The sequence below is a fragment of the Aspergillus sclerotioniger genome, assembly GCF_003184525.1.
Source record: "Aspergillus sclerotioniger CBS 115572 chromosome Unknown BO94scaffold_6, whole genome shotgun sequence".
NCBI lineage: Eukaryota > Fungi > Ascomycota > Eurotiomycetes > Eurotiales > Aspergillaceae > Aspergillus > Aspergillus sclerotioniger.
Window position 1 is genome coordinate 825442 of NW_020290996.1, and position 25627 is coordinate 851068.

Genomic DNA, 25627 nt, shown 5'->3' on the forward strand with positions numbered 1-25627 from the left:
AACAAACACGCGCCATCAAATCGGGTCCGATCATGGAATGGATCCATCCAACACTTCCCTCAACCGCAATTACGCGGGTCACTAGGAGCTTCATCTTCTTCTCAGCCCGAAGCGTTGCGGGCGAAATCATGGCCGATGATTTGTCCTTGGACGGGCTAGGAGCCTACTAGCAGCCTGGCAGCGTACCCTAACAACTAACAAGGACTAAGGTCGAGGGGTCAGCTACTAGTAGTATCTTACCGGCTCCGTCTCGCCGTCGAGACGCCAATCCATCGCTCCCGCTTAGATACCTAGGTAGTACCCCTTCACCTCCGTCGGGAGCGGCTGTCATCAATAACAACAACAATAATATTGTACACCCATCAGTTCGGGCAGCAATCTTCCAAACCACATTCTCAACGAGCTGGCACAGGAGAAGTACCAACCAACATTTTGGCACTTGCCCCTTTCAGACCAGTGCATCTGCCTGCACTTGCTGGTGCTTCACAGGGCCACAGGGCTGCTGAACGCCGGCTGCGTGTGATCATGGAGGGTATGGTGCACCCAAATGCATGTTGGTCGCTTCTGCCGTGGCAATAACTAGGCCTGCATCTTTCCACCTGGCGATAAGACTATGGCAAAAATCAGGGCACGAATGACTACCGGACACACTTAAGAACCAGAAAGCCCCTCAGTCAAGTCCTACCGCTGTCCTGCTTACTATTACTCACTCTTCCCTCGTTGTACAAAGATTCTTGCAGCTATGGATGAAGGTATTGACAAGACAAATGACCGTGCATCGACGTAAGTCCTGTACCTATACAGCACTTAACGAGAGATGATTTTTTCAGGCTCACTTTGTTCAAATTTCACATGCTTCGGGCCATCGCCTGGTGGTCGGCGGTTAGTACTTAGCCTGGTAAATGCATGTCTTCGGCTCACCACCTCCTTTAAATCGTCCCCGTTGGACTGAAGCGCTTAGTAGGCGCTAAATGGTCTAATCATTTCGCATTACCTTGGCCTTATCAAGTTCTTTCCACGAGATCAGGATTTGCTAATTGACTACCGATTACTGTTACGCAGACTCGAGTATAATGGGAAAGAAGAAAGGATAATAATGAAACTTTGTTTCAACCTGACATCCTACTGCACGATATCAAGGAAATTAAACGATCTTCCAATGCTATATCGCTGAATCATTCAAGCCCAGTAAAGCTACGAGCTGAACAATTCCCGTGCAACAAAACATCGGCATGCTTGATCAACAAAAGAAATTCATCAGATCCCAGTGGCCCAGTTGCAACCATTGTCATTTGTCACGCGCAAGTCCAATAGCACCCAGCACCCAGCGCGACACCGAAGCCATAAGCGGGAAACCCCTAAGAAAGACTAAAAAAAATTACCTAAGAATAACATCTCGAGACCAGCCGGACTTGATTTTTGAGAAGATGAAGGGGAAGAAGAGAAATGGCGAGGCATCACCAGCCGTGGCATTGCACCCGAAGACCGGTCTAGTCCACAGCAGCAAAGGCACGCTTCCTGGATTGCTGCAGCTTGAGATCCTCGGAGATCAGGTGGCTGTCATCGAGAAGGCCCTTGATAACTTTATCGTCGTCCACGATTTCCTTGTCCATATGCTCCAAGAATTCGATCTGCTCGCGGATGAATCGTTTCATAGCAAGAGTATCGAAAGGCCGTTTAGATCGCTCTCGGTCCCGCATGAGTTTGTTGGCTGCGCGAAGACGATCTTCAAGGATCTCGAAGCGGTATTCAGCGAATCCATGATAAAGCCCGCCCAGATCTGAGATGGGACGGACAGTGGTTAGAACAGTGTCGTCCTTGGTGGCCGAAGCACGAGGTCGGAACGACGTCACCATGGAGATCCGTTCAGTCGTTCCCAGCGCACGGAGAGCTTGGTGTTCAATGTATCGTCCCTGAAGAATCACCGCGGAGCCCTAGAACAGCCTGTCAGCCTTGTTCGCTATCGGTTAGTGGTGTTGTACTTACCATCTGTGGACCTCTAACCTTCACGACCTCGCCGTTGCCCTTCCTAAGGGCTGTTTCTCCGCCGACCATGTCCTTGCAGTCGGAAAGCATGGTCACACAGACGAAAGGATAACTGTCCGTATGCCAGTCCACAATGGGGTTTTCATCCTCCCAAGGACATCCTGCAACCCCCTCGTCGGATGCTCGGCTGGCCTTCTCCAGAACTTCCTTGAGGGCTTTGTTCTTCTCCTCCTCGCTATTCGTGGAGACATTCACGTGACCGATCTCGAAATCCATGGCAGGGACGAGCTCAACACCTGCAATCTTAGAGATGATAGCCAGTGTCTCGGGGCTTTTCCAGGCGTCATAGACAAAGGGTGCGCACCTTGTTCGGTATGTCAGCGCTGACCTTGGATGGTGGAAGAAGCTTGCTACTTACTCAGCGGCATATCCCCGCAACTGACACTGGGCGATGTTACTCGAATATTTGTGCTTAGAAAACACTTCATCACTCAAAACCTCTTCGCGCATGAGCTGGATGGCCTCAGCCGAGAAGAGCGGGAAGGGCTCGGAGACACCAATCGGCGAAACGCCACGACTGTCAGGATAGCCGAGCTCTTTCATAGTGTGCACCTTTGAAGGGGGAGTATGGGCGAGGTGCTTGGAGGGATCGAAAGAAACATGTTTCGGTGCCAGGGTCGCTTTCTTCATCTGGGCAGCCTCATTTCCATTGAGCTGAACAGGCCCGGTGGAGGTCGAGACTGAGGTGGCCGCGGGCGCCATCGTTCTGAGTAGTGAGAGCTTCAGGAGGCTCTCATCAGCACTGTTCTCCCATATGGCGTACTCAGAGACACTTACCGTTTTGTTTCTCTTGCAAAGATTATGAGTGGTGCTTTGGCAGACAACCTGCAATTGCTCGAAGGAGATATACGAAGAAGATGGATGAAGACAAACTCTCAAGGCGCGTCAAGGTATTTATACACCGGGTATAACGACCTCAGTTGTTGGCCAGCTCCGATGATAAATGCCTGGACTCCGTGCGAAAGTGCAAATAATCGCTCAAATCTCCTCTCATGGAAGGTCCAGATGATGTTTGGCTGCTGACAACGGTACCTAGCTAGGGAATACCGCGGGATCACTCATTGTCCAGTGAATGCAGATGCGGTGGGTTCCTTCCGTTCACACCTGTACTGTTAATGCATACATCAATATGACGGAGGGTACCCGATAATACCTGTATGGAGGGGGTGGGTTTCCTGCTATCCGGCCCCGATATTCGTTCACTTCCGTTGCTGATTTTCCTGAGGATTGGCTGGGCTTCACTATCCATCATGCAAAGGGAGTGACAGCGGCATAGACACTCTCTTGGGCAACTGTGGGTCAGCAGAGAGACCCGCGGTAATAGCCCATGGAAACTGTTCCTATGTTCGGTTTGGCACCGTGAATTGATGCTCCACCAAGGCATCCTTGCTGTGGCGATCAGTCACTGCTTGATTGGCTCTAGGTCTCCGATTGCCTGGAATCCTCGGTGCAAAGGTGACAAGATGGTCCCTACATGCGTCCGTTCCATGGCCAGAATAGCGCCACGGAGTTATAGTATTCCTGTCCACCATTTTGGAAAGTCGGACCAGGCAGCATTCAAGCCGATACTGCTTTGGCTGGTGTCCAAGCATCCGACTACGCCAAACCGAGCCCGATGCATGCTACTATATTTCCTGTTTGGGATAAGAGCCGCCGATGATTTGATAAGGGAATTCCAGGATCGGTCGGGCACCAGTTGACACTCTGCTTGGTCAAGATCTGAGCTTGGGCGAATAGATGGAGGGATGTCAGCAACCTGTGTGCTGGGCTCCGCTAACATGCCGCTAGATGGGACTTTTTGACTTGATTTGGGATTAGGATCGGAGCGGATCCATTTGTCTAGCTCGGCAAGTTATCAGAGAGTTTGGTGCGGCTATCAGATAACGGCGACCCCCTCTCTCTCCGTCTGTTGGCGACTTGCGACCTGCACGGCTCTCGCGGCCTCGCGGGCGCTCTATGGCCCTTGCGCTCCCCGCGCATATCCAGGTGTCACTTGATCTCTCTACCCCCGGTCAAGGGGCAGTTCGGAATAATTAGTGGTCCTCGTATCCCGACAAACATGTGCTTTAGGGGTAGGGGTTCTAAACGCCCTTTGCGTGACAGCGCCGACTGTTGGGATGTCTTCATCACCACTACCACCAATCGCTAACGAGTTCGAGGCCGAGTAAGGGAGGCTATCGTGGTCTACTGAGGAGACGAAAAGAGGATAAATTGTAGGGACATAATTCATATCTATCATTGTTGTGGTAGTGGTACAGATGGCGGGCTTGGGGTGGACTGTTAGTCTTCTGCATAAGTCGACTCCACTCAGCGTATCCGATAGCAACTAGGTAGGTACTAGATACTAGGCAGGTTCATTGCAATCCTACTATGTATTGATGTTGCCAAGTGGGGTTGTTACCTTCTCACGGGGATGGACCACGCCCCAGACACGGCAAGTATGTGTTGCGAAAGTTTGACCCAATTCCATGTGCTCTCTCTCTTCGATCTTAATTAACTTCCTCGAGTCAGCGCCCTGTATCATACTGGCTCGTAACCATGTGACGAACGGAACCGATGTCAGGAAGCTTCAGCAACTGAAGTGGACGCGATTCAGAAAACGCCACTGAAGCTTTAGGGATTGCGTCGAGACCCGGGGGGGTGTCCACGAGGAAAAAGAAAATAAAGTAACTTCCAGAACGAGCTTGAGGGGAGGGGTAATCTGGGGGCATGGAACTGGTGCAAGGAAGATAGCCTGGGAAGTCAGACAGTTCACGTCAAGTTCCTATGGACTATTAGCTCCTGTGAAGCTAATTCTGGAATACCCCGGAAAACGTCCACAACATGGCTCGTTCACATCCTCCAAATTCGAATCTCGAGTCTCCAATCTCCAATCTCCGAGATCGAGTCTAGCCGGCTGTGAGAGCACCTTGGGCAACGCAGCCACCTTTCTCGAAGACCACCGAGTTTATCGGCAGAAATTCCCCCTCACGCGACCTATCTTTATCTTTGGCGAGTTAGGAAGTACATTAGCTGGAAGCATGGGCTCGTCTGGTAGTATCTACTATCTAGATAGAGCGTAACAGTACGTGGGCTTGGTCGGGGCTGGACCTCCACGCCAAGACTGGCGGGTCTGGATTTTCGTCCGGCCGCTTCGATTGGTAGGTACAGCGCGGAATCCTCTCCATCATCAACCATCAACCATCAACCATTAACAATAACAACATCCGCAGTCCCCGAGATATTCATCCGTCTCCCGACTAGGAATTCAGTCCATCCTGCCCGGCGCCACCTCCCTTGATCTCCGTATATCCGGTCTCAAAGGCTTGTAGCTGCTTACTGGTCTGACTTATCACGAACTATGGCCTCCCCATCGGATCAGCAGCCATCCTCTTCGGAACAATCCCAAACCAATGCCTGGGAACGGGTGGAGCGGAGATTCACCAGGTATTTTTTGTCTCTCTACGGTCTCTTTCACACTCACCGTCTTTTTACTCCGGGGGTCACACTTAACGGTGCCTGCCACAGGGTCAGCTGAAAGATGCCGTCGGTTCCTTCATCATCATAATCATTTTCGGGAAGCACCATGTCTCTGCTCACCCATGGTGGCTCTTGGTAATTACAATCCATGACTGACGGTTTTCTCTTGTTTTCAGCAAACCTGCGAGTGAATACTTCGACCCATGTCAAGATTTTGCGGATCGAAGCCTAAAGTGTATGAAGCGCAATGGCTTCGATAAGGAAATGTGCTCGGATTATTTCCAGTAAGTTCTATGGTTTCTTACATCATGTAACCTTGATTCGCGTCGGCCCCAAAGGATGGACACCTTGCAACTATCTCTAATAGACTACATTCACTACCATCCCATCCGATCTTGTGACCGGAGCAGCTCCTTTTCCGAGTTCCCTGGCTATTGTGGATTCTCTGTCCCGCTCACTGACCGAAAATCCTTCAGGGCTTATAGAGATTGTAAAAAGCAGTGGGTGAGTACGAACCATCAGGCTTACCCTTTTGCGGCCCTGTCGACTCGCTGGTTTTTACGACAGCTCCGGGAGTTGAATGCGCGCGCGCATTGAGGGTATTTCCGTATTGGTTTCTGTCCTGTACACTGACACATCACTGCAGTTAACTCAGAAGAAGCTTGGCTTGTCGCCGGCTCAAAAACAGTGATCGAGAGATCCCTCCGGTTTTATATGTGCTACATTAACTCCGGGATCCCAGGCAGCAGCCCCATCAGAGTTGCCATGTTATCAGGCCTATGTTTGCTGATCTTTATTCTTCACTCTTAAGTGTGCCAAAGCTCATGTGTTCAATAATCTGTCTTCCTTCTAGGCCAGGTATCTAGGCTTTCCGGCGCCATGGCGTCAGGATAAGCCCTGGTTATCGGCCATGCCATTCGTGGACGAGGAGGCCACGGTTGTCCTCATTTTTCAATAAAATACTCCTTCCTAGCACTAGCTTTCAGTCACCCAGAAAGCAGCTGCGACTCTCGCCATGGCGCCCTTATCTTTGCTGTGTGTTGGCTAGCCTGCAAGATAAGGAGTGTCTTATTTGGGCATGCTATCCTGGCATCTTGATACATGGCTTTCGCCTCCGGTCTTATTCCCAATAGCTGTATATTATTTGTGTCTATACCGAATATGTCTCCTTTTTGAATTAGTACAATCTATCTTACGGTATTTTCATAACGACTAGATGTCCTCAACGGAGCAGCTGGCATGAAGTGCACAGAATATATATCAAGTTCTCGGAAAATCGTTGTAGTATTCAACTGCGTACCCTAGACATCCCAGGATCTCTGAGATTAAACTGACCATTCATAGTTGCCTGTAGAGCTATTTAATTGCCACCTTCGCCTTTCACTTCCAATCCAACCCACCCCCTCCCTTGGTGCATTGGTTAATGTTAAAGTGGCATGGGGATATGGAGCCCGTCACCGCCTTCCCGCTGAGCTTCCCCGCCCACCAAACTCAGCAGAAAGCCGATAAAGAAAGTATGGAGGGCAATCTTAATTTCTCCCCTCACCCTCGCTGTATAACCTTCCCCGCACACCGTGTGCTGTGCTTGGACGCGCAGCATACGCTCCTTCTTCCCGATCTGGGTATAGACAGAGGCTCTCCTTCGACCCCTTTCACTCGACTCTTCGAGTTTCACTTCTCATCATGTCTACCAATGACGCCGTGTTCCATCGCCGGAATAAGCAGGTTCAAGATGCCATTGACGGGCAAAATCTAAAGCAGGCCCTTCAGCTGATTGACAAACGCATTAAGAAGGGTGAAGATAACAGGTTTCTCAAGGTAGGTTATTTTCTTGGACTGATTTCTTTTCGCTGCACTCTGTTTGCGTGGCGTCTGTACTAAGCAGACCACTGCCGAAATGCCTGTTACAGATCTCTCATAGTACACTTGCTGACTGGTGAAACTTGGCCCAAAAGGCATGGAAAGCAAACATTCTGTTCCGCCACGCCGACGAACCAAACCGCAATCGTGGTATCGCGGAAACCCTGGAGCTATGCAAAGCCGAACCGCCCACAACGGATCTCGACACCCTGGATATCCTCCAGGAGACGCTGGAGAGGATGCCTGGCCATGGAGATACTTTGAGGAGCATCTGGGAGAAAGCCTCGAAGGCCAATCCACGGGAGTTGGATATCCAAATGAGATGGTTTGACTATGCCTTCGACGGTGACGACTGGAAGTCTGCACAGAAGGTCGGTGTCCTATATGTGCCTCGGGGAAAAGGTCTATCAGGCTGACTTACTCCATATGGTCGAGACTTAGGCTGCTATGGCTCTTCAAAGCAACTTCCCTAAGACAAGAAAATATCACTTGTGGGCTATCTTCCTTAGCTATCTCATTTCAATTGATGAGGCTAGCTCGGAGACTGACCGCAAACTGTTTGGAATGTTGGCCTACCGTATGGTATCTAAGGCTGCCGAAAGTGTTCCTTCCGACTCGGTATGTTCCCCTCAAGCTAGCTCCAGTTCTAGTTGGGGCATCCGGTTGAGTGTCGGACGCCCTACTATGACCTTTTGTGACAGCATGGTGATGTGTGGAAACAGAAAGAACTGCTGAGCTCTCCCAGAGCTATACAATCGGCCGAGGAGCTGCTATTACTCATCAAGATTTTCGAGTCTCAAGGACGGCATGCCGAAATTGTGAAGATCCTCAATAGCGAGAATCTCGGTATCAGCTCGCGTCTCATCCAGAATGACTGGTCTTTTGTTGGAGACAAGCTATCAAGCCTGGAAAAGGCTCAAATGTGGACTGAGGGGCTGGCGTACACAAAGGAGTTGCTTGCGATCCCGACCAGTGAAGCTGAACGAAAGGCTCTCCAAGAACGTGACGACTGGGCGGTTTGGCACCTGCTCATTGTCGCAACCAAACAGATCAACAGTTTAGAGTAGGCTCTCAACTCAATTGTGGAACATCACGCACGTTGGCTGATAACTTTCCCAAGTACCACGACCGAGACACAGAAGTTCCTTGACGATTTCATCGCGGCTTCACCGAAATCTCGCAATGCGCAATTGGCTCGACTTGACCTTGTGCACTGGTCCTTCCAGTCAGGTAACCTGAAATCCGACGACTTGATCTCTGCTTGCCAAGAGTACTTCGACCATAACAAGCATAAGCTCTATTGCTTTGGTGATTTACGGAGCTATGTGCCCGCACTGGACAAGCCCTCCGTGTTGAAATTTGTGGAGTATGTCTCTAAAGGCACAGAGGGACAAACCGATGTAAGCTTCGAACACTTGCATATGCTGACTTCAGCTGATCCCCAAATCTAGGGACAATCTCCATTCAACGATGTTGGGAAGATCAATGCGCTCAAGTCCGAGTACTGCTTTTTACTATCGGCGGACGAAGCCAATGCATCTAAATCTAAAGTGGAAGAGTTCGTCTCCCGCTGCTTGCAGGTCTATCGTGAGGTCGAACGACCCGAGAAAAGCTCGGCGCCATCTACGATCGAGAGCCAGCCCAGTGATGACTTATGTCTGCTTGCGGCCATGAGTCTAATCCGCTTCAGTGGTGCGTGGATTTCTGGCAGCAGCGAACAAGTCCCGGATACTGTTCTTATCCGTGCTGCAGCAATCTTGGAACGCCTTCTAGTTGACTCACCTCACAACTACCAGGCGTTGCTGCTCCTTGTCCGCATCTATCTGCGTCTCGGTGCAGGGTCTCTTGCTCTTAAGACTTTTAGCAAACTTTCCGTTAAGCAGATACAGTTCGAGACGGTTGCCCATAACCTTTTCACACGTCTTGCAACTATCCACCCACACTCTGCACCGCCGATTGAGGGAGCAGAGTACAAGGATTTTAACCCCCAGTCTGCTTTCGTCCAAGCCCTCAATTTCTTCAGGACGGCGGATGTCACCACTGTTCGGAACCGCTCCAAGGGTCTGGACTATGGAAGCTATGTGAACATACAGGGCACCATTGATCTCCAAAAACGTCTTAAGCAGAGTATCTGCCGCAGAATGTGGGCATTGGACGTGAGACGCATACAGCGCCTGGCTGGTGGAGAGCCTATGGGCCGCTACGAAGACATGGGTAAGTTGGGGACCCCACCCGCCCGATGAACCATTTTCTAACCTAACCAACAGCGAGAGATACGTCACCTCTGGTCGATCAGCGCATTTTCGATGCCTTCATGAACTGCGAAGCACCTGGCCAGCCCACGTTTGAGGAACGGATGCGCGTGGGACCTCTGCCTCGTGTGAGTTACCCTTTCTTCCCATGACTTGCGGATGCGGCTGACTAGTATAGGACCAATGGGTGAAATCTTCGAGGATGACAGATCATCTCTTTGACCTTCTGAAATCAATGGCGGCTCAGAAGTCGGTGTCTGTGGAACCTGAGTTGCCCAGTCTTGGAGATGTTGTGGGACCCAACGCGAAAGCCGAAATGACACCGTCGGAGATCGAAAGTGCGAAGGTGAATTTAAGCATTCTAACCCTGGCTCTGTTCCTGAATGGGTCAAAGTCAATCACCTCTGATCAGGTTGATGCCTGTCTCACCCTAGTAGAAGATTGGTTGGACTCGAAGACCAAGGACATGACTGTGAGCGACACCAATGTTTCGCCGGCCATGTCCAACACGGCTATCTACTTGAAAGCAGAAATGCCTACTGCTCCATCCTGGAGGTACTTTCACAGCTTATTTATCGTACTCGACTCCCTTAAGGCCGTGTCCCTTCTCTGTACTGTTGCGCTGAGGAAGGGATCCAAGGGCAAACTACCGAAAGCTCAGGTTGAGAAGCTGGCTGACATGACGCGTCAAGCCCATCAGGGCGTACGAACTAACATTCGCGCTCTCAAATCTCATATCTCTGCCCCTGGGGTCCTGGGTTCCCTGACCGACTTGGTTGTGGCTGGCTCTGGCAACGAAGACGGCCCCCAGCTTCGGGCTGAACTGGACAAGACGCTGGACATGTCCGCTCTGGAGGTGTTCTGCGGTGAGTTGATGGAGAGCTGGGAGGAAGGTCTTGGTGGTATGTTCGCTGTGTCTCTGTAAAAGCCAACCAAGGCCATACGCAATGAAGTCATACATGTGAATTATACAAATGCCGAAATCCACGGCATCTCTATCTTCCGCTACTGATAGCATGGGAACTTGATCCCAGATGGACTTGTCGCTATGTGACTTTGCGTCGTCGATCGACAGGGGGTATTATCACCTCCATTGGGTTGATATTACGGGAAGCTCCCGACCTCTGTCGCACCGTTGAACCCCGGAAGGCACCATAGTCAACGATAGAAATGTAGGACAAATGTGACCTTGATATTAGAGTGCTCACGCGGCCGAAAGTTGGGAATGTCGATCTCCTTCTGCAAGGGCGCTTTTGCGGACTCTTTCCTCTCCCTTGATTCCCGGCCTGGACCCGGTCCTGATTCCAATACTCGCATGAGCGACATGGCTGATGAGTCTGGCGACTGAATATTGGCGGAGGTGTCCTGGGACAGGCCTGGTGAGAAAAGAGAGGGTCACACTGCAGCTGCAGCCGGAGCAAGAATCTCCCTGGAACACTACGTGGACAATTCTCTTGCCGTTCCATGCTTGTGCCACGCACACATTCTCCGGCAGGCGGCGACGCCTTGCGTCTAGGGGGGCCCAAAGGCTGCCTAGGTAAAAAACACCGGGTGCCAGATGCGCACACTGCCATGCCTGATCGAGTGCTTGATACTCATGGCCTGGTCCTGTCAATAAGCATGGCGAGGAGCCTGCAGTTACACCTAAGAATGTGTCACTCTGGCTGCCTTGGGGCCCACTGCTAGACTTACTTTAAAACTCCGGCCCTCAGCCTGAGTGCCCTAAGTGCATCGTTGGTCCCTCCGTTTCTCTCGCGTGATAGGGGATGCCATGGCCAGCCCTTCTCCACTTTCCTACGATTATCGACACTCGCCCCAGTTTTGGGATGTAGTCACTCAGACCGTATGTCTTACTGTGAGCACCGGCTTTGTCGCCATGCGTCTGTATTCAAAGTTCCATATCACAAAGGCGCCTGGATGGGATGACTGTACGTGACATTCCGGGACCTTCTTTTGTCCGCAACGACGACGGGCTGGATAAGACGCTGAGCTTGATGTTTGCCAGGGACTTGTTGTCTGGCTTGGGTATGGAGTCCGAGCCGTTACTCCCGCTCGCCATTTCATACGCTTACAAGAACCTCACTAGTTCGGGCTGATAGGATATGTCGTTCTGGCTTTCGAAGCAGACAGACACGGAAGTGGTGTCCATCAGTGGGAGGTGGACGCCTCGGATCTGCGCGAATTCTCCAAGGTACGAGAATGCCAACTTTGTGATCTGCAACCTCAACTGCTGCTGACAATTGTATAGTTGGCCAATGCATCCCAAATTCTCTATGGACCTTTGATCTTCTTGACTAAATTGTCCATCTTTCTTTTATATGTGCGGGTATTCGCGCCATCGGCAAAGTGCAACCCATTCTGGTTTATACAGGTCCTCATCGGGCTGAACTTCTTGTTCTACCTGGCAGATACCATCGTGAAGATTTGCGAATGTACCCCGCGTGCGAGAATATGGGACAAAAACGTCCCGGGCCATTGCATCAATGTCAATATACCGATCCTTGTGACGTCGATTGTGAACGTCGTCTCAGACCTTATGATGCTCCTGATGCCCATCAGGTGTGTATGGCGTCTGCAGATCCCTGTGCGGCAGAAGATAGGGATTTCAGCGATATTTGCAGCAGGCATCTTGTGAGCTACCTGGTGCAGATACCTCATAGCTCAAGTGATAGCGCTAATTGTGAGGGGGGTAGCGGCTGCATCGCTAGTATCATGCGTCTTGTAGTCAGCATCGGGAACAGTGACACGCCTGATAAGACATACGACTGGTTCCCCGAGTTTTTGTGGACGTAATGGCTCCCCGCTTTATATGTGAACTGGCTTTAGCGTTCATATAGCTAATATCGTGTAGGACTGCGGAAATCACGTCGGGAATCGTCGCCAGTAGCTTACCGGCTCTACCAAGCTTTTACAGGCACACTTCTCAAAAGGCAAAGGCTCTGCTGATGAGTATAAGCACAGGAAGCTTAGCGACTTTTATGAAGAAATCAGCTAGCGCGAGCAATGCATCTAGAGCTAGACAGTCCATTTCGCGCCATCCTTGGCACTCTGCTCTGGATCGCAGCGGGAGCAATTTGGTGTCTGGGTCGGACTGGGAGATGGGCGAGGTCGGGCCGTTTCATGGGACGTGCTATACAACTACAGAAGCTACGGCGGAGAGAGATGGGGAGAGAGGGTTCCACTTGAACGTCGATGGTCTCCGGGTCGGGGAGGAATGCGGACCGAGGGCTGGGATTCTGAAGATCGTGGAGGTAGATGTTGAGTCCGGTCCGGGGTGAGGACCTAACGCGATGACGGGTGCATGATATGTAGCTTCTACGAGATGATAATGATACTGATGATGAAATGAGCCAACGAGCAGTATGGTCTAGTTCAACTCCGCAACTATCTTAGTTAGGGTCGAGACTCCATAGCACCCAGATATCAGACACCTCAGGCACCAGGGCTGCGGCGGATGACAAAGCGGGCGGGCAACCCTAAGCCCTAGGCTCTCGCTACGCACGCCCGCAATGGCCAACCAAAACCCGGCAAACACTATCGCGATTCCATCCGCACCGACGCCCATCGACTCGACAACTCCCAGCAGCAACCTCCGTCGTCGCCAACCGCAGTCGTCCCAACCGTCGAGATGGCGCAAGAACGTTCCGGAATCGTGGTCGGTCTGAACAAGGGCCACGTACGTTGTCCCCTGTCCTGAGCTTGGTTTTTCCTTTCGCGTGGAGATTTGGTCCGGTCGAGTCGACGAATTTCGCGATGTTTGAATGGATGGCGGAAATATAAAATCATGGAAAAGTGAAAGTTTGGGGGATGAACATATGCCGGGAGAAGTTTCTGCGCAGGAGAGGTTCTACAATCGCCCGGCATTTTTCTCGACCTTGAAATTTGAGCTTGAATTGAAATCGTCCGACTCGGCTGGATCAAATCGGGACATGCAATTTTTATCTTGTCATCTTTCGATGATGGCATCGCGAACAAAGGAGACCAAGGACGACCGGACTAACATGGCTTGAATCTTGCAGAAAACCACCCCTCTCAACACCCCCAAGACCCGGATCAGCCGTACCAAGGGCCAGTCTTCCCGCCGCACGGCTTTCGTTCGTGAGATCGCCCGCGAGGTTGTCGGTCTTGCCCCCTATGAGCGTCGTATCATCGAACTCCTGAGAAACGCTCAGGACAAGCGCGCTCGTAAGCTCGCCAAGAAGAGGGTACGTTTGTCATTCATGGAGGAAGGGAATGGAAGGGAGGTTCGATTGCTCTCTCGATTGCTCGTTCGTCTTGCTTGGTTCGGTCCGTGCAACACTTGTCTTCCGCAATCTATCGCAACATATTATCCGACATCTCCACGAAGCCACCCGACCTTGAATATCCACCCACCATCAAACCCGATCTACAATGCGGAGAAACAACAAACCCAACATGCAGTCAACTACCAAGCGCTCCCCCGCACCATTCAAATCAGACAAGACAAGCCAAGACAAACCAATCAACCAGCCAGCCAACCAACAAGCCAACGAGCCATCAATCGAGCAACTCGAACCACCATCCCCACCACCCCTCCTAACCCCCTCAAACCCAACCTCACAACCCCGCTAACACTTTTCCTCTCTACAGCTCGGAACTTTCGGCCGTGGTAAGGCCAAGGTCGAGGACATGCAGCGTGTCATCGCCGAGGCCCGCCGCACTGGCGCTCACTAAACTTTCAATTTCTACCCATCCATCTCCTGTTTCCAGTTTTCTCTCTCTCCTATTAGCCAAGAATGAGATAACGAAAACATCATCCCACCCAACATCAAAAATGAAATGAAAGTGAAAGTGAGAACAAACCAATACCTCCTCTTCCTCTTCTCGAGTAGTTGAGCACGTACGTGCACGTACGTCTCTGGTGGGATCGTGCATAACTCCATATCCTATCCTAAGGGTCATTGGTGTGACGGATGGAATGGAGTGCATTGGATTGGATGCATGGATGCTTGCTTGACTGGCTTGGTTGGTTGGGCGGTTTTGACTATGCGGTGTTTAAAAAAAAATAGAAATCTGTATGGAATATAATACGAGGCTGCTTCTGGGAACTTTTTTTTTCGTTTTGGTTTGGGGGTTGGGGTTGGGTTTGGAGGGGGTGAGATCTATCGTAGTAGGTATGTTCTCGCTGCGGGGGCTCGACGTCATGCATAGTAGGTATTTGTATTCTCCCTGCAGTAGATTGGGTTCATATCATTCATACGTCCTAGCTATCTAAAATTTATTTCTTGCCGGGCAGTTTCAACCATTTAGGCATTCCGCCCGGTTTCCGCTTCTCTCCGCGTGACCCGTCCCCAGTGCCTGTCGGCTTTGGTTTGATCACATCCTCGGAAGTATCTATCACGTCCCGGGGCTGTTCTACTTTGAGTTCCTGCGCGCGCGTCTGCAGGGCGGGTTTCAAGAGCTCACGGCTCTGTCGGGCGGTCGGAGATGCAGTCGGATCCCAGGCGAAGTTGACCAACACCCGGCCGATCATGGATAGATCCTTGATCAAGAGATGTTGGTCGGAATCGGGGACGATGTTTTGGATATTCCGCCCATGTCCGCTGGATCCTGCAGCCCCGGAGAGTGAGGATGTGATGTTGAATTTCTCGTTGGCGATTGGCGCCGCAAGACAGTTCCGGACAAAGTCGTAGAGTGTTTTACCCGTGTCCTCTTGTCCGAACTTTGCCACCACTTGGCTCTGGTCCGGTAGACGGACCTTCACATCTACTTCCTTAACCGCGGCGAGCCGTTCCTCCTCTGCGGCTGCTTTGGCGGCGAGTTCGGCGTCCGTGGGAAGTCGCTGGGGGCGGGAGGTTGCGTTCAGCCGTCGCTGATGTGCTTGTGCGTGTTCGATGGATGGGACATAGTCGGTCTCGTTGTATGTGGTTTGTGCGGACTGGGGTGTAGCGTTGGACGGAGGAGAGAACACTGTTACAGGTCGAGAGAAACCAGCTGGTACCTCGGTAGGTTCGGCGGCAGGTGCAGTAGATGTAGGGGCTGCTGGAATGGCTTGTTCCGAAATCGAAGGGGACTCGTCCGAAGAGACTGGCTGTTGCTGTGGCTCCTCTGCTTTATTGGATGGGTCGGCTTGGGGTGGTTGCTCTGTAGGTGCAGGCGATGCTTCGGTCTTGGGAGTCTCGTCGTCGAAAGGTCTGAAGTAGTCTTGAATCTTGGCCATCGCCTCCTCCAATGGTTCCTCCGTGCGCCGGAAACTCAGTCTCAGCAGTACATTTCCGCTGTTGAATCCCAGCTGCGCCAACGATTTCTGTAGATCGGAGAATGAGGAGAGCTCTCGCTCCATAATCTGGACCACAGGTGTCTCGTAGTACAGTCTTCCGGCTCCCTCATTACCACTAGGCACACCTCGTCCTGTCAAATTCCGAGCCGAGGCACCTCCCGCGACTCCAGCTTCGAATTTGCGCAAAAGCAGCCATATCGTCGTCGTACTGGGGAACTTATCCAAAAGACGTCTGTTGGGGGGTGCCCCTCGTGCTTCCGATTCGGGCAGTTGTAAAGCGACGGTGACGACGGAGGGCGACCGGGAGAGTTGAACCAACTCCAGCTTTGCGCCGGGCGTAAGTCCCGAGAGGCGAAACACCAGTGAGAGATCGAGTTCTTTACCTTTGTATCTTGATAACAGTCGTTAGTCTGGGAAGCTTTGACGCGCTAGCATAGTTGGGCCTTACTTTAGTCCATGTTGGCTGGCCTCCACACCTAGCTTTTTGCAAGCTTCCTGTAGAATATCAGTCAAGTGCTTGCCCGGGGTCGTCTTGACTGTTGCCCTCCGGGCTGTTGAGTCTAGGACCACGACATGAGAGCTCATGGTTTGAGAGACTGGCGGGTTGCGGGGCGGGGAACTGAAGTTGAAGATGGGACAAAAGCGGCGACGGTTGCGTCCCTTCTTTCAATAGTAGGGCTTAGCTATGTAGTGGGTGTGTCCAACTGTCTGGATCCAACCGAAAAAGACTAGATAAACTGAGGGGGGTAAGAGATGGAGGAGGATGCTTGGTCAGGTCGGATGGATTAGTGATTGTAGGCAGCGGGCGCAAGCGTCATCGGCAGAAGCTCGGCGGCTCCACGCGTTGCTGGCAGAGCTTCAATCACTCCTCCATCCATCACTCCTCCGCCCATCTTCCATCTCCCATCGCCTCACACCCCCCTCTTCCTACTCACATCTCCCGTTGCGCCTCTGAACACGAACCGGGGAGTCATACTCTATCATATTCTAAGCTTCTAGTTTTGCAATTCTTCGTCAACCATGGTATGTGTGCTGCGTGACCCTCACCTCTCCCTCGAACCAACCTAGCTGACAGACCTCCCCCACAGAGTTCCCCCTTCGATATCAGTACGTATCAGCTGCGAATAGCTTCTCATCTCGCTTATTAACGCTCGGGTGTACAGATGGTGGTGCCTGCGTCGCCATGGTGGGCAAGGACTGCGTCGCAATCGCCTGTGATCTCCGGCTGGGTATGCAGGCCCTGACCGTCTCCAACAACTTCCCCAAGATTTTCAACTACGGCCCCTCCACCTTTCTCGGCTTGACCGGGCTGGCCACCGACGTGTCGACCGTGTCCGATCTTTTCCGGTACAAGGTGAACATGTACCGCCTTCGCGAGGAACGGAACATTGCCCCCCAGACCCTCGCCAACCTGGTCAGTTCGTCGTTATACGAGAGACGGTTCGGTCCCTTCTTCGTCAGTCCTGTCATTGCCGGTATCAACAGCACGACGGGGAAGCCTTTCATCTGCGGATTCGACAGCATCGGGTGTATCGATTTTGCGAAGGACTTCATTGTTAGCGGAACTGCCAGTGAACAGTTGTTTGGTACCTGCGAGGGTCTGTGGGAGCCGGACTTGGTAAGTCTCTCCATGATGGGGAAATGGAATCAGATGGCGTAGTTGTGTTTGTGCTAATACCGTGATGTAGTCTCCGGAGGATCTGTTCGAGACCATCTCGCAAGCCCTGCTCAGCGCCGTCGACCGAGACGCCCTCTCCGGTTGGGGTGCGCAGGTGTATATCATAGAGAAAGATAAGGTTACCAAGCGTCTACTGAAGGGAAGGCAAGATTAGATGGCATTCTCTGGAGTATTTCTGTTTTCTAATGTCACGCCGTTCGTCCGTTCTAATTTTACGTTTCTCAACCTTGGAATTTGCTGTCGAAAGCAGTCTCTGGCGCCGGGATCTCGACTCGCAGATGTGTGCTGTCGATAGTGATGGGGCAAGATGAAAATGAGTATGGTCTATGATCGAACCCTGAATACGATGCTTGGGGTCTAGACCTGCTGCCTGATGTATAAGCCTACTTGGAGTACGGGTTATCGTGCTCGCGTACCTCTCTTTACCTTCCACGTCTAGCCTGGTTGGGATGATCAACGGGCTTAATAATACGAGGTGGCTTTCACAGCAGGAAGGGTGTCGTCTTCGTGCGTCGTTCTTCCCAGCTCGTCAAGGCATCTACATACCGGCGGCAGATGAGTCGCGCACCCTCGCATGCTGCAAAGCACACCCATGACCGGGTGCCTTGATTCAGTGCTTCGAGGTCCACCGATTCCACGCCCCGGCAAGGGCCGCATGACGGGGGTGGCTGCTGTACGCTTTAAGATTCTATGCCGTGGGTTGCCGGGCCCGTGGATTCGTAACCATTCCTGTCCAGTGGGGACCTCATACGTAGTATGCCTGGATGGCACAGTTGCAGGTGGCATATGCCACCCCGGTCGAGACCTCGCCATCCGTGCATACGTGGTCGGGACTACCCCTGGAAAGCCCAGGGGTGGGGAGGGGCATTCTAGCTGGTAAATGTGATTGCAGGAGGAAGAGATGATGCAGAAGTCGTAGGAGATGATCGGGTACGCTGGAAGGGAGTTTGGGTCGGGAGGCCTCCGGGCGACGGGCAGAGCCAGTGAGAAGGGCGGGTGGACGGTCGTCCTTCAGGATACCCATGGATCCTCCCAAATAGGCGGCTGGTGACTCGTCCCTGGAGAGTATGGTACATTGTATGGGGAGTACACAGTCGATACTTGAAGAAAGTCCCGTGTACAACGCGCGAATGCTGAAACTGGGCATTCAGTCCCCGGGGGGCCATAGTGCAGTAGTGCAGGTTCTAGTAGGCAGGCATGCAGACCAGGCCACGGGGTCCCAAGCGATTCTCACCTCCCCGGCCGATCGCAACCTTGAATCCTTCCATCCATCCCCTTCGCTTCCTCCCCTTTGTGATTCCTTCCCTGCTTGTTTCGCCGGAGGAGAGCGAGCGCGAGCCTGCTTGGGGGGCCTAGCAAACCTGCGCTGGATTGCCAGACTTGCCAGCATCTTGCTCCGTTTCAGCCTCCCCGCGTCTAGACCTGGCGATCGGCCCAAACTGGCCCCATCGATTTCTCAGGCTCGCTTCTTCCCCTCTTCATCGTCCCATTCCTGTCCGCTCCATCCCATCCGGCCTTTCTTCTGACTCGCTTCTCTTTGCTCTCTGCTCCTATCCCGCCTCCATCTTACCCCCGATCCTCCATCGCCCCTATCCGCATCTCCCACTGGCCCATGCTGTCGGCCCTGCTGCCACCCTTTCCCTTTCCTCCCACCCTGTCAACACCCGCCCGTCTCGCCGGTGGTCTGTGCCATTAATCTCTGCCCCAGAAATTGTCAACCAGTCGTCGAGGGCGAGCACAACAACTACTGCGATAGAATCCAGAACGGCCGACTGATCCCCAGGGGTCTTCAGGAACGGGACACGAAGAACCGAAACTATACCTTAATCCGAAGCATCCAGCGAATCACCTACAGAGTCTTCCAAGCGGAGCGAAAAAAAGCGAAAAAAAGGGAGAAATCCCCGAGGATCAGGACGCCGGTCTCCTCTCCACCATAATCATCCTCTAGAGTCACCCAATCCGTTACCTTGAACTTGTCTGCGGCCATTATTTCGAAGAGACGGTGCCTGCTCTTTGCAGAGCATCCCCCGCGGTGCAGCTCAGCGTGGGCTTCATCTTTTCAACCGACCCCAAAGTGATGTATGTATTGAAGAGCCAGAGCCATCTAGGACGGGCATTGTGCTTGGTAGCCTCCTTCTATCCCTACTGCTCATGGTAGTGCTTGGGTCGATCATAGCTAACGGGCGCCCCGATGACTGGTGATGCAGACCGAAAGCCATGCGCTGTGTCCTTTCCAAAAATCCGGGTCTTGATTCATTGATCTTTTACCAATCCCCCTCGGTAACCTGGCGACCGCCTATATCATCATCCAGTACTATATCTCCACCTTAGATTTGATCTTCAACAACAAATCAAGGATACAGAAGGGCATCGATCGTCCGGCACATCATGCCCGACCCAGCGGATTCAGAATGGTCTAAATCCTTCGCATCCGGCCCAACCATGTCGTTACTTGCGTGCAAATCCCAGTGCCTCCCCGGTGACGCGGCTGCCTCAACCCTGCTTGATGACGATGCGCAGGCCGACTCGTCCGGTCGCAGATATATCGGCGCGCCTCAGAATGTTGCAATTGACCGGCTGGTGAAATTAAAGCAGGAGCTTCGAACCTTGGGATCAGAAAAGTTCTGGCACCACCTGATGGAACAGATAAGCTCGATCTGCGACGCTCAGTATGTGTTTGTTGCTCGCAAAGCCCGGGACGACGAGTCTGTCAATGAAATCGGAGGCCACAAGCCCTATCTATTCGGCACGGCATTCTATTACAATGACGGATACCAAACCGCGGGCATGCACCGACACCGATATTTTGCCGGCGGTAATCCTCTGTCCCATATGGATCATGAGAAGCCGTGTCTAATCCCGGAGAATCTTGGCTCCTTCATATCGTTCGATCACGATCAGCTACCGTTCGCCGCCGAGGGCTATTTGGCTGTCCCACTTTTTTCAGAAACTAAATGTCTCGCGTATCTTGGTCTGATGTGGTCGGAGTCTGGTTTGAAGAAGCGGAACTTGGCGTGGTCATTTCTCGAAATGATCCTGTATTCATTGGAAGATCTGGTAGTTCAGCGTATCTGGGACGATCTAGACAGTGCAAAAACACAGCCGTCAAGCAACAAGGCTCGAAATATCTCCACGAGCCACACGATCGTTGACGATGCACACATCAGCATTCCTCATGGACTAGCCGACTTTGCCTCACACCCTTTGAAGCCATATGCTCGGAGCTTGTCCCACGAGCTCCGGACGCCAATGCAGGGTGTCGTCGGGATGCTGGACGTTATGCATGCTACAGTCCGCGAAGCTATTCAGGACAAACCATCTCCGAAGGCGGGATACGTCTTCCGGACCCTCAAGGAGAGTATAGAGATGGTTCAAGGTTCGTATCGCCTTCACCCTTGAAGTGGCCTTTTGGATGCTAATCTGCATATTCCGTTCTTACAGATAGTGCAAGACGGGCAGTCGAAGCAGCCGACAATGTCGTCCATGCCTACGACCTGAACATGCAGGTTCCCAAGACGCCACAGCTCGAGCGAGACGATTGCTTTGGTGGACCAGTCCAGTCCCCAATAACTGCATGCGACAGTCGACCGAGCGTCTTTGTCGAAGGGAGCAGCATCGCGGTCAACCCGTACAAACGGCGACGGAGCAACCCGCCCGAATGGAATATTGGTACAACGCCGAAGCAGAAGATCTCACGCGTCGTCTCGCCCAAGGGCCTGTCCCCACGTAGCGAGGAAGTCAAGAATGCTGTTCATGAGAGTGAAAAACTGATGAAAGCCACTCCGGTTCATCAAATAGAAGCAGTAATGGCTAACATGGTGAATCCCCGTCCATCCCTGGCGGTGCGGCGCTCGGCACCGCATCTTCTATTGGAAGGCATCAACGTCAATGCCGTGCCTGCGCTGAGGTTCACCAAGCTGCGCGATCTGCTCCGTCTCGTGATCAATGAGTCCTTGCACGTTGGCGGACGACCCGACTTTGCTGTGAGCAATGCGACCGAGACGGGGGAGAAAATTGAGATCCGGTCACGGTCATCCAACGGCGAGGTGTTCTCGAAGACCATCAATTGGTCGGTGGATCCTGCGCTACCGGACACACTATTTGTGGATGACAGAGACCTGGCCAAGTTGATCTCGTGCGTTTTCCTCAATGCGGTCAAGTTCACCAATAGCGGTGTGATTACCGTGTGTGCCACCGTTGGCCGCAAGTCCAACGATGTCCTGATCGCCGTCAGGGACACTGGGCCCGGCATCCCCGAGGCCTTCTTGCCCAAACTTTTCAAGCCGTTTGCCCGGGAAGACACCTCCACCACCCGGAGCAAAGATGGGCTCGGACTGGGCCTCCTCGTAGCAAAGGGCCTGGCTAGGAAGATGGGCGGCGACCTCACCTGCGTCCGCTCCTGCACCACCGGGCCCGATCATGGCTCCGAATTCGAGATCAGAATCCCGGCCAACCAGCCCGAGCCTACGGGACCACTGGCTCCCCCCAACAAACTGCTGACCCCACCCCAGCTCTGTGATCCTTCGCGTATGAGCAGTGCGAGCAACTCCACGGTAGAATCCTCGTTACTGTCGCCCGCCCTCCGGACGCCCAGCCACCCGATTCAACAGCCGTCGCCCAGCCTGACCGATGAATCGACCTTGACCCCTGCGCGCTCAGTACCCAATTGCAAGTCAATGCCACGCCATATAAATGGCGACACACATGACAGCAAACTTGGGGAGAAGCATCCGCTGACCTTCCTGGTGGCCGAGGACAACAAGATCAATCGGCGGGTGTTGGTGCACATGCTGAAGCGACTGGGCTATAAGGACGTCTACGAAGCCTGTAATGGAAAGGAGGCGGTCCGGATCATGCAGGACGTGTTGGTCTCCCAGCGCTCTGCAGCGGAGGACTCCCCTAGGTGCGAGAGCACTGCCGATGGCTTCCCGATTCCCAATCTACCGAATCACCGCAAGAAGATGAAGCCCGTGGATGTTGTATTGATGGACCTCTGGATGCCCGAAATGGACGGATATGAGGCCACATACAAAATCCTCCAGCTGGTAGACGAATACCCCGGCCACCCGCCTGCCATGGTGATGCCTACAGCCCGTCCGCTGGTGGCTCCGACGGTTCTTGCGGTCAGCGCCGACGTTACCGACGAAGCTCTCAGCCGGGCTTCGAAAGTCGGCATGAAAGGCTACATGACCAAGCCATACAAGCTCTCGGATCTCGAGCGATTGATCCTTGGCTTCTGCAGTGACACCACGACCACCAGACAATCCGACGACTCGACGACGAATACATGACATAGAATCTCCGGTCTTTTACGTTCTTGATTCCCACCCCCCGCTTTATACCTCTTTTGTCTTTCTTTTTCTGTCAGCCATTGAATCTGATTTGGTACCACGGCATGGGCGCTGTTCTGCGTGAGCAGTTGCATTACTGTTAGAATAATTTTTAGTGCTGATGTATTTACGAGCGATCCCCACATCCTTAATGATCGATTATGACTGGGGGCAAAGATGGAAACGCACACGTTTCATCCAACTTGAGAGAGAATGCAGTGATTTTGGATGTTCTTGTTTCTCTTCATGACCCTATCCCCTACTGATACTGATTTCTATCTTCCTTCGGATACCTTCTACAACACATAAGCCTTCTCAAGCAGCAGCCCCCCTCCTCCTGATCATCTTTTACTCCTGCTCATCGAGCTCCGTTCATGCAACCGGCGCAGGTCGTGTTACTGGCGCAGCTGGCACAGCTATCGTAGCTAGCATAACCGGTGGAGCTGGAACATCTGGAACATCTGGGTCCTCCCAACCCTCTGGTACACCATCCCTTTCCATCCACACAGCAAAACATCCGAAACAACTGATCCCCAATCCAACCCACCAGATCATCCTCAACCCCTTGACATACACCCCGACGATATCTTCCCACACCCCCTGGTTCAGGGACTCTTTAATACCATGCATCTGACTCGCAAACGCATAGGCTCCTCCCTTGGCCAAATGGGCCCTCATCTCCGGATCCCGCACCTCCCCCAAATGGTTACCCACGACCGCATCGAACACCAGAGACGCAATTGTCATCCTCCAGATCCGCCCAAACGAGTAGATGAAATCATTGATCGATTGTGCAGTTGGGTATTCCGCGATTGGCGAGGTCGTCGCAACTGTTATATATGAGAAGCATAGGCGTATCCCATGCCGGAGCCGGCAATGAGCTGAAAGAAGACCCATTTAACAGTGCTAGAGGTCTCATTCAGGAGAGTGAAAAGGCCGAAGGCAAGTGCAGACAGCGCGAACGAAAAGGCCCGGATGGGTCGGTGTGCGCCGAGTAAATCGAGATATGCGAAGAACAACCAACACAATATGGCCGGCATCACGATGAAAACGGTCGCGAGGATTAAGGGCAGGAGGCAGACACCGGAACGGATGGCAGTGGTGCCCTGGACGGCTTGGAAGTAGATTGGGAGGAAGGCCAACAAGGCTTGATCGACGATGGAGGACAGGAAGGTGACCAGGTAGACGATGCCCGTGGAGGAGTTGGCGAAGAGACGCAGAGGGATGCTCGGATTAGAGACGAGTCTTTGCTGGAGGAGGAAGACGAGCCAGCCGACGGGGCCCAGCACCAGCGGCACAATGGTCTTCCACGAAGACCACGGCTGGTCGTCGACACCACCTCGGGTAACCCCTAGGAGCAGACAGATGGTGCTCGCGATGAGGAGGAGGGTGCCAAGGTAGTCGGGATATGTGAGGGATGTCTCGTTGGGGTTGGGGTTAGGGTTGGGGTTGGGGTTGGGGGTGGTATGGAAAAAGGGCAAGATCATCAGGGCAAAGAGGGCAAGGCCGCTGAGGGGGATGTGGAAATAAAAGATCCAGCGCCAGCTGCTCCCGGCCAGAGCGCCCCCGACGATGGGGCTTATGATGATTCCGATTGTGCTCAAGGAGGATGCAGGATGGTCGTGTCTCTTGCGCTCTTGACGAATATCGCGGTTTCCGTAGGTCATGACCCACGACTCACTGATAGCTCCGATGGTCAAACCTTGAAGAGTGCGTCCGAAGATCAGCTGGGCTGCGTTGCTGGCGGCGCCTGCCATGCCACTGCCCACGATGAACAGCGTTATCAGGCCAACCAGCAGGTGTCGCTTTGGGAAGACTTGGAGGAGCTGTGAGTAAAAGGGACGGAGCACGGCGGCAGCAACATGGAACGCGTCGGCTATCCACACATATTGAGTCGAGCCCCCGATCTTAGTGATAATGGTGGGAAGGGCGACATTGATCATACCTGTATCCATGGCCGAGAGGAAGCTCAAGACATAGAGAAGCAGACGTCCCTCCATCTTGGTCAACCTGGAGCGATCAGGAAAGATGGGAATGTGGGTTCCTTCTATCCTCTGGATAAGAAGAATGAGGGCATATATAGTCCCAATTACTAGGCTGATGCCTAGGACGAGGTCTGCATGGAACAGTGGTAAAAGAAGCAGGTCTCACAGCCACAGCCCAATCCTTTGAGTATGCGATGATTCCCGTCAACCTCCTCCAGCGTGTTGTATGTACCCGCACGAAACTCAATAAGAATTATTGGCCGCGACCAGGCTCTACTGATAGAATCCTCAGATGGATCGGGCCATTCCTCAGAATACGATCAATTCGGCCAATGCCTGCAGGAGAAGAGGAAGGTTCCGAAGCAAACGGTGTTCAGCTTGTCCGGGTCTCAGCATTTGGCTGTGATAGGACATGACTTGAGGATTGCCGTTTGAATCAAAGTCTATTTATCCAATGGACATTCGAGTAATCAGTGCCCAAAACTCTAACATCATCAGCCAGGTAGATAGCTCCCATATTAAGGTTGGCTCCATCTCACATACCCATCTGTCAGAGCAATGCCTATCATCTCTCTGTTTGAAACAAGCATCTTCCCGCTCCAATTCGTAATTGATAGCCTGGCCATGCTAACAGGCAGAGTGGTATCCTGTTACACCAAAGCAGCAGCAGCTCAACTCAAACGCCACAACGATACCACCTCTGTGACGTGGTTGATTCTTCATGGCTGAGATGCGCCACCGGACAAGTCGCCTGTCAATTTAAGCTTAAGCCCATT

At 52.6% G+C, this 25627-nt stretch overlaps 9 protein-coding genes across 9 annotated transcripts; 6 read left to right on the top strand and 3 right to left on the bottom strand.

The window, feature by feature from the left end:
- Positions 1 to 1096: 1096 nt before the first annotated feature.
- Positions 1097 to 2727, bottom strand: BO94DRAFT_487011 (uncharacterized protein). The gene is made up of 4 exons (XM_025609025.1): positions 2405 to 2727; positions 2191 to 2350; positions 1987 to 2133; positions 1097 to 1934 (listed from the first exon to the last, which is right to left on the bottom strand). Exons 1-4 carry the CDS (start codon positions 2674 to 2676, stop codon positions 1491 to 1493), a joined length of 1023 nt encoding a protein of 340 aa, XP_025470425.1. The 5' UTR covers positions 2677 to 2727; the 3' UTR covers positions 1097 to 1490.
- Positions 2728 to 5404: 2677 nt separating this feature from the next.
- Positions 5405 to 6015, top strand: BO94DRAFT_451141 (coiled-coil-helix-coiled-coil-helix domain-containing protein; the record flags this gene model as incomplete). Its single annotated transcript, XM_025607540.1, has 3 exons — positions 5405 to 5472; positions 5682 to 5789; positions 5982 to 6015. Coding segments are annotated over 3 exons (210 nt in total), but the record flags the coding sequence as incomplete, so codon positions are not given.
- A 1173-nt stretch (positions 6016 to 7188) lies between these two features.
- On the top strand, positions 7189 to 10542 carry BO94DRAFT_460108 (MDM20/NAA25 family protein; the record flags this gene model as incomplete). Its single annotated transcript, XM_025607871.1, has 8 exons — positions 7189 to 7323; positions 7461 to 7736; positions 7807 to 7983; positions 8088 to 8428; positions 8486 to 8765; positions 8817 to 9579; positions 9633 to 9745; positions 9796 to 10542. The coding sequence occupies 8 exons, from the start codon at positions 7189 to 7191 to the stop codon at positions 10540 to 10542; spliced, it is 2832 nt and encodes a 943-aa protein (XP_025470427.1).
- Positions 10543 to 11388: 846 nt separating this feature from the next.
- Positions 11389 to 12941, top strand: BO94DRAFT_511449 (uncharacterized protein; the record flags this gene model as incomplete). The annotated part of the gene is made up of 6 exons (XM_025609770.1): positions 11389 to 11545; positions 11623 to 11642; positions 11704 to 11808; positions 11866 to 12248; positions 12311 to 12406; positions 12469 to 12941. The coding sequence occupies 6 exons, from the start codon at positions 11389 to 11391 to the stop codon at positions 12893 to 12895; spliced, it is 1188 nt and encodes a 395-aa protein (XP_025470428.1). The 3' UTR covers positions 12896 to 12941.
- A 695-nt stretch (positions 12942 to 13636) lies between these two features.
- On the top strand, positions 13637 to 14340 carry BO94DRAFT_532599 (60S ribosomal protein eL36; the record flags this gene model as incomplete). The annotated part of the gene is made up of 2 exons (XM_025611153.1): positions 13637 to 13822; positions 14229 to 14340. Coding segments are annotated over 2 exons (270 nt in total), but the record flags the coding sequence as incomplete, so codon positions are not given.
- Positions 14341 to 14805: 465 nt separating this feature from the next.
- BO94DRAFT_511451 (putative UBX domain protein) lies at positions 14806 to 16645 on the bottom strand. The gene is made up of 2 exons (XM_025609771.1): positions 16307 to 16645; positions 14806 to 16249 (listed from the first exon to the last, which is right to left on the bottom strand). Exons 1-2 carry the CDS (start codon positions 16441 to 16443, stop codon positions 14857 to 14859), a joined length of 1530 nt encoding a protein of 509 aa, XP_025470430.1. The 5' UTR covers positions 16444 to 16645; the 3' UTR covers positions 14806 to 14856.
- Positions 16646 to 16828: 183 nt separating this feature from the next.
- pup3 (proteasome core particle subunit beta 3) lies at positions 16829 to 18072 on the top strand. The gene is made up of 3 exons (XM_025614392.1): positions 16829 to 16881; positions 16947 to 17476; positions 17547 to 18072. Exons 2-3 carry the CDS (start codon positions 17042 to 17044, stop codon positions 17688 to 17690), a joined length of 579 nt encoding a protein of 192 aa, XP_025470431.1. The 5' UTR covers positions 16829 to 16881; positions 16947 to 17041; the 3' UTR covers positions 17691 to 18072.
- A 1852-nt stretch (positions 18073 to 19924) lies between these two features.
- BO94DRAFT_459760 (sensor histidine kinase/response regulator) lies at positions 19925 to 22827 on the top strand (the record flags this gene model as incomplete). Its single annotated transcript, XM_025607857.1, has 2 exons — positions 19925 to 20912; positions 20978 to 22827. The coding sequence occupies 2 exons, from the start codon at positions 19925 to 19927 to the stop codon at positions 22825 to 22827; spliced, it is 2838 nt and encodes a 945-aa protein (XP_025470432.1).
- A 434-nt stretch (positions 22828 to 23261) lies between these two features.
- BO94DRAFT_554407 (MFS general substrate transporter) lies at positions 23262 to 24866 on the bottom strand (the record flags this gene model as incomplete). The annotated part of the gene is made up of 3 exons (XM_025613711.1): positions 23262 to 23273; positions 23353 to 23559; positions 23760 to 24866. 3 exons carry the CDS (start codon positions 24864 to 24866, stop codon positions 23262 to 23264), a joined length of 1326 nt encoding a protein of 441 aa, XP_025470433.1.
- Positions 24867 to 25627: the final 761 nt, after the last annotated feature.